The sequence below is a fragment of the Anopheles darlingi genome, chromosome 2 (assembly GCF_943734745.1).
Source record: "Anopheles darlingi chromosome 2, idAnoDarlMG_H_01, whole genome shotgun sequence".
NCBI lineage: Eukaryota > Metazoa > Arthropoda > Insecta > Diptera > Culicidae > Anopheles > Anopheles darlingi.
In genome coordinates, this window is record NC_064874.1 from 86,496,902 (window position 1) to 86,503,765 (window position 6,864).

Genomic DNA, 6,864 nt, shown 5'->3' on the forward strand with positions numbered 1-6,864 from the left:
CTCACGGGAGTGGCACACCCCAGTAGGTGAAGGGAGCCCTAAGTGCCAAACACTCCCCTATCCGTGGAAATGGGTAATTTTCCAAAGAACAAACCCCCTCCGTCGGTCAACGGATTGCGTCTCATCGCTCATTAACACCGGCAGCAGCGGGGCAGGTAAGTCACGATGGCAGATCCCGGACCGAACGAGCATAGCAGCTACGTGCATCGAAACACCCTCCCAACGATACGGGGTCCGATTTGTATTCATTACCACGTAAGGACGCACGCAGATGTATCTTCGCTACTCTTCCGGATAGGGTCCACCTTCTGGTCTCCGTCTGGTACGATCCGGCTAATGACTCAACCCCAACCCCGGTGAGTCCGATGTCCAGTTTGGTGGAAGCACGAGCGTAACATACGAGAGAAGCCCGCACACGTAAAAAAGGTCAAAATGCTATAAAAAATGTGAGGAATGCGCTGGGGACATGTGGACCGCAGGGGTTCATCGGCATCGACGCATCATTTGAAGGAGGAGGAGGGTGGAATGTTTCTCTCCGAATCTGTCCGCAGCCACACGAGCCAAACACGAGGGACAAACTTCAAGAAGTCAATGTTGTCGATGACGTGCGTCATATGGTCACTCTGGGCACACGTGGTGCTCGGTAACGTGATCGGTAGGGGTGCCGAGCATCGATAATGATGCAAGTGACCTCTTCTGTCGGGGAAAAAAAGTGCAACAATCTATCTGGGCGGAAATGTATCTTTTGGACATTGGACGAGGATTCGATTACCGTAACCGTAGCCTGCTACGTACCGGAGAACGTCTTACGTCACATCCCGCTTTAGACGAGAATGCAGTCTATGTTTGCTTCGATTCCGTGTGCCAGGCACTTTGACAGTGGTGTCGGTCAGTACTTCATTCAAAGTCGATTAAAAATCATTTTCTCAACTCGAACAATCCACCTTCACCTTTCAGCCTCGATGGTTCCATGTGAAAATTGTTTCCATTTTTGGCTTTTTAGCGCGCCCACAATCAACATGGCGAGGAGGGTGGCACGTGCTGGCCGGCCAGCGGTGGGAAGAAAGAAAGCCACATCATCGACGAACAACAATATGGTCCCTGGCGCTAGCGAGCGAACGCGCGCGCACGGTCCTAGATCGATAAATATTATGTTTCAAAACATCCTTTTTCCGGTGCCACAAGCCATCGCTTTGCACGCACCCATGCACCCGGCACCCGGCACCCGGCACGCGTCACGCACTCTGGATCATGTTCCTTTCAGTCCCTCCGTCCACCCTTGTTAGCTGGTTGTCCCCGTCGATCGTTATCCCTAGGGATTTATGGTGAGCATACCACGGTTGTCAGAGATCGGCACCGAGGGGCATAAGGAAAAACAACTTCACCCGTGTAGTTTGTGCGAAACAATGGAAAGAAAAACATGATTTAACGATGCTTTGCAGCAAGTGAAACTAGGACTATCGTGCTGTACACACAACTTGTAGTGAGTAAGTGAACGACGTACGCGGGAAAATGTCACAAAAACCAGAACTGGAGTTGGAGCAAACGCTCAGCATTCCCTCTCAGCAACCAAAAGTCAAATCGAACGGAATCGATCGAATGCAACGAGCGATATCGGAATGGGGGACTGCCGGACCGGCCGAATTGCCGGAAGGAAAAACTATTTAAACAACCATTTTCACACATTCAATTAGGGGGTTGGTTTTCGGGCTCGTCCGTTGAAGTGGCTAGGCACACATAAGCACACAGGCACACACACACCGCCGGAGGCCACGTGCGAACGATTTTTTGTTACCGTTCCCTTCCTTGCTTCGCTGCCACTTCTGCTTTTACCCCCTGAGGCGCCGTGTCGTGGTGTGTGTGGTTTGCTGGTTGCTGCAGCAATTGGCAAAACAATTTCCCGGGCACAGGAGAGGCTGGTGGTTTCGGGTTGGTTAACAGACCGGAAGAACCGGAAGCTAATGAATACGGCGGCAGCAGCAGCAGCAGCGTTGAGTTGGTCACGTGGCACCGCCCGAAGGTGGTGGTGTAAAGTGGCCAACGATGGTGTATCGATGAAGTTTGGTTAAATGGAAAATAAATGCACACGACGAAGACCTCACGGTCACACGCACTCGGCACTCCCGGATGCACCCCCCCTTGGTTGGCACCACGCCGGACTTTACGCCCGTTCGGTGGCGCGTAGCGGGGAGAGTGGTGAGTGGATCAATGGTTGGATTATGCCCTGGCTTCGGGATGGATTAGTGTGTGCCAGCCTTTAGCCAGCGATGCAGTCCCCCGGGGTGGATTAACGAGGCCACAGCACGCGGAAGACGATTGTCGATTGCGTATCGACTTTGGGCTGGCTGGCACGGCACAGCACGGCACGGCACGGTATGGCACGTAGCCCCAGCCCCAAAAGTGTAAGGACCGAGTACAGCAGGTGATTGTGACTGATAAGGCACCCTGCCAAGCAGGTAAGTAGGGGTAACCACGGTTAAGCCCCGTTAAGCCAGTCAGTAGTTGAGGTTTATTTTTATCCAATTTTTCTCCCCAAATCTATCGCTCGAAATGGCGCAATGGGCAGAAACCTCGGCTTGCGCTTAGTACAACGCGCGAGACGCCTTTTTAGTACAACATCAAGTAATCATTGCTCCGCGGTATCGCGGTAACAGGTGTCGTCGTCCGATCGATTGATTAGAAAAATTTGGCGACCGACGACTGATTTTTTCTCCCTTCCTTTCGATCATTTAATCAAAATATCCAATTTACATACCCGCCAATCAATCGACCACTCGATGGTCCGGCTGTCATCCTCGGGGGGGGCGAGACGAAGTCACTTTTTTCAATTTACTTTTACGCCCCTCCTTCCATCCTTCTAGTGGCCAATCTAGCACCGAGTTCCGTGGGCTGATAAGAGATTTTGAGTAGCCACGATGGCACGGCACGGCACGGCACGACCGATCGTAGTCGTCATCGTCGGCAATCAAACAATTGGGCAATAAATCAGGCAACATAATTAATACCTTCCCACTCGCCGCCCCGCCATAAGCGCGTCAGCGTCATCAATCCGGTACTCCGGTCCAGAATATGATGTCCGAGTCCTTATCGAGCCTCGAATTGGTGACCTAATTCAATCACCTCTTCGTGCCCCCCTCCCTACCCGGAGTGGCCGCCGTGCCAGGCATTCCAAATGGTACCAAACTGTCTACTCCACCTCCCTGGGAGGGAGATGACGAATGGACGAGTTTGGAGTTTTGGAGTGGAGAGTGGACTTTTGAATGGCTGGAACGAAAGTGGCACTTCCCAAAAGTGATCTGATTGAAAGGCAAACATATGCATGACAATTGTGACAAATCGTGAAGTCCGGCCATCAAGGCAATCAAAATCGTGCTCCATCGGGGTCGGTCCTCTGAGTGGCATGTTTCAGCAAATTATCGAGATTACCACTCATGGTGTATTCACACACACAGACACGCACGCGCACACGCACTGAAAGGGGCTTTAAAATCCATCAATCCACCCAGCGTCCAGGGAGGATCCGATGTTCCGTTTCCGCTCTCCCGAAACGAAGCCCGAAGCACGGTGAAGCAGGAGAGACGCGCTGGACAGCGGCCATCCTACGTCCCAATCAATCAATTTGATTGCCCGACGATCTGCTGCGCGAGTACCAACAATCAATACCCACCACCACTTGCTGCTGCTACTCCTGTCCCCAACCCATGCAGCCACCTGATGGGGTACAGGCCTGCTGGAACAGCAGGCGCCACGAGCCATCGGAACACAAATCCCGATCCCGGGCGATGAATCAAACAGAAATCAGAAACACCTCCCCTACTCTCTCCCTCCCTATCTCTGTGCTGCCTACCTGTACCCCTGCCGGGTTCCGGGACACATCAATTAGTGCGAGTTATATCTCATCGATCATCGAGGGGAGGAGTTGTGCCTTATCGCGATAGACGCCGGCCGAGACGCCGCGACCGGAGAAATGGCGCGTGGTGGTTGAACACGTTCCTTAGAAATTGGCCATTTGTAGCAGCGCAGACGAGCACGATCACGATGGCAGCTTACCTGGTGCCGGCCAGTCGGGACCCAAGGTTCCTGATTCTGCAAATAGTTCTAACTGCTAGCCGCGTTTGTGTGTGTGTGTGATTTGCGCAACTTACGGCTGCTAGTCGCGATCGTGAGTTGCAATCACAATCCGTAGTCGATCACGATGTCACGGTGTTTTGCGTTTGCTGGGTGGCTGACGGATGGACGGATGCGTAGTGGCTTCTCGTCAAAACACTTCCGGAGATAACGGAACCGCCGTCCAGTCCAGTGCGCTGTGCGCGATCCGGGGCTCGCGCTTCTCGGAACGCTACACGTCCAAACTGTTCGGTGATTCGGCTGGTGGCACGCGAGTTCGGCTGATAACCTTTGGCCCTGCTGCCTAACCAGAGCCACCAGATTCGCTGGGTCGTCTCTTGATCGCTCGATCGTCTCAAGCAATGACTCCCGATCGTACGCGCTCACGATGGCTTATCAGGGGTTTCAATTGCTAGCCTTTACGGACCCGAACCGTTTGACCTCGCCCGTTTTGACAATACGATCGCCTTTCCCGCGTTAGCCGTAATTTGAGAGATTTGGAAAACCGTTTAGCTTCGACCTGGCGGATGGGCGGGCAAGAGGGCAATAGACTTTAACTTCCGATCAAGAGCGGCGACAGTTGATCAGACGGGACGGGATTTTTATTGCCCTGGAAGATCGCGCAGCAAGCAAGCAACAAAAAAAAAAATCCTCGTCTACAATCCCAGAATCCTCGGGCTGGCGACGCGACCGATCGACGCATCGAGAATTGGTAGAGCGTTTAAAACTGGGTAAGTGTTTTGACGTGACAGTGATTACGCCCGGAATGACATGATTGCCCGATAAGTGCGGTACGCTATTGCCGCCATTTGCCTGAATGTGTGCAGAAGCGGTCACTTTGCGACCGGGTGGCCATAGGGGTCGCCCTGTAACAACGTCGTTGGACAAATGTCACCAGCGATAGCGATCCGAGATCGCTCCGGAACAGACAAGGGCCACGGTGGACCTCCTCCAATCAGGAGGAGGAGGAGGAGGAGGGAGGGCAACTGAAAGAGTGGTCCCTCGACTCCCGGTTCCCGATCGCTATCGGGACACGGGAAAAACACACGATCAGATACCCGGGTTCAACCCGGTGGCCCCGGAGAACGCAACTTTTTACTTATCTGACGGTTTCGGGTGCTTGTAACGCGGACTCTATCGCTTGGTGGTGGTGCTGCGATCGGAACCGATAGCGTTGGCCACCTAGTGGGTGGCCTTCGGTTGCCTGGCCGGCCAACGCGATGCGTACCCTGGCAGCAGCAGCTTGTAGTAGCAACCGAGATAGCAGCTATGAAGATGCCTTTCTTGTACTCGCACCGTTCCGGAACCGCCTAAACGGTGGCACAAACCATTCGACGACGACGACGAAGAAGAAGAAGAAGAAGAAGAAGAAGAAGAAGAAGAAGAAGAGGAGATACCACCCTACTCCATCCAGTAGCACCCGCTGGCGGTACTCTCTAGTATTTTAGCAAACATTCTTAGACACTAAGGCGTTAGCGCGCTAGCGCACCCCCGGTTGCAACTAATACGGGAGTAACCAAGGGGGCCTCCACGTCTGTTTGCCGAGCTCTCGATACGGATCCACCCACCAAACCCAACCGCCCACGCTGTGGTTGTGAAGTGGGTGCTCCCGAGCCGGTAATCCAGTAGACAAACCATAGGTCTCTCGCTTCGCAGCTTCGATTCAGTATTTGGTCGTCGGCCCAACAGCACCCAGCACCGCACTATGGTGGCATTATCTTGCGCAAACACTAGCACACTGCACCGTGAACGGCACGTTGCGTGATTAACAATCCGCGCAGTACATCCGAGGCCGGAAGGTCTTTTGCGTCTATTTAGGTTAGATATATCGCCCTACAACACGGCCCTTAATACGACCGAGTGCGTGCGAAGCGATACTAACTTCCCTGCCGAGTAGAAGGACCGCTTCAGAACGTACTGGACAGATTGAGGTACCGGATCTTGTATTCCGTGTCCAATCGGATAGAATGGGGCATCGCGAACCGTAGTCGTGTTGTTGTACTTGACGGCCAACACTAGTCGGTCGCGGAGCGCGGCACTTATCGGTCATTAAAGGCGGGTCCAGGCACGGCCCTGTCTCGCAGTGCGGCAGATCTGAGGATCGAAGTTTGGACAAGAGAAACTGTCTTGTACGTGTCAGCCGGTCTCCGGGTAGATACCGCGATAACACCGCGGCAGCAGCTATCGGACGGTATGGACACTCCCTTCAGATATCTCGATATCGCGATGATGTTCGGACAACGGTCCCTCCCCCACCCCGTCTGGACCCTGATTCGACGGGTGCGGGTCTCTGCTTCGTTTGGCTTTGATTTCGCTTGAACCACCCGATCCAGGGGCAATGGGGTTGGGATTTGATTTTTATGGCCCCGCTTAGAGCTCGGCTCCCGGACCCGGAGTGGTGGGGGAAGGCCATCGAGGTTGTTTATGGTCATGGGGGGCTCTCTATCATCATTGCTCCAATCGACTTACCTTCGAGGGCTTTGTTGCGTGCTATCAGCGCCAACAGCATTTCGGGATTTGGATGATGATCCCCGCCGATCAGCTCGGTCCCGGTGACTGCTGTGGCCACTGAAGTAGTTTGTCCGGCGATGCCGCCACTACTGCTGCTGCTGTTGCTGCTGCTGCTGCTGCTACTACCACCGTGTGACAACGCTCCAATGCTGAGTCCACCGAGACCGTTTTGGCTGCCGACGGCGTTGTTGTTGTTGTTGGTGTGGTGCATTCCATTTGGCAACGGCATGACATTGCCGCTACTAC

General features: G+C 53.8%; 1 protein-coding gene across 2 annotated transcripts in view; it reads right to left on the reverse strand.

Annotated features, from left to right (window-relative positions):
- The window catches only part of LOC125951243 (LIM/homeobox protein Lhx3), a 37,474-nt gene extending 30,826 nt beyond the window's left edge, over positions 1–6,648 (reverse strand). For both annotated transcript variants that reach the window (XM_049679931.1, XM_049679933.1), the window contains exon 1: positions 6,577–6,648. In XM_049679931.1, the coding sequence (XP_049535888.1) occupies positions 6,577–6,616 (40 nt within the window). In that variant the 5' untranslated portion in view covers positions 6,617–6,648. The remainder of the gene's footprint in view (positions 1–6,576) is intronic.
- Positions 6,649–6,864: the final 216 nt, after the last annotated feature.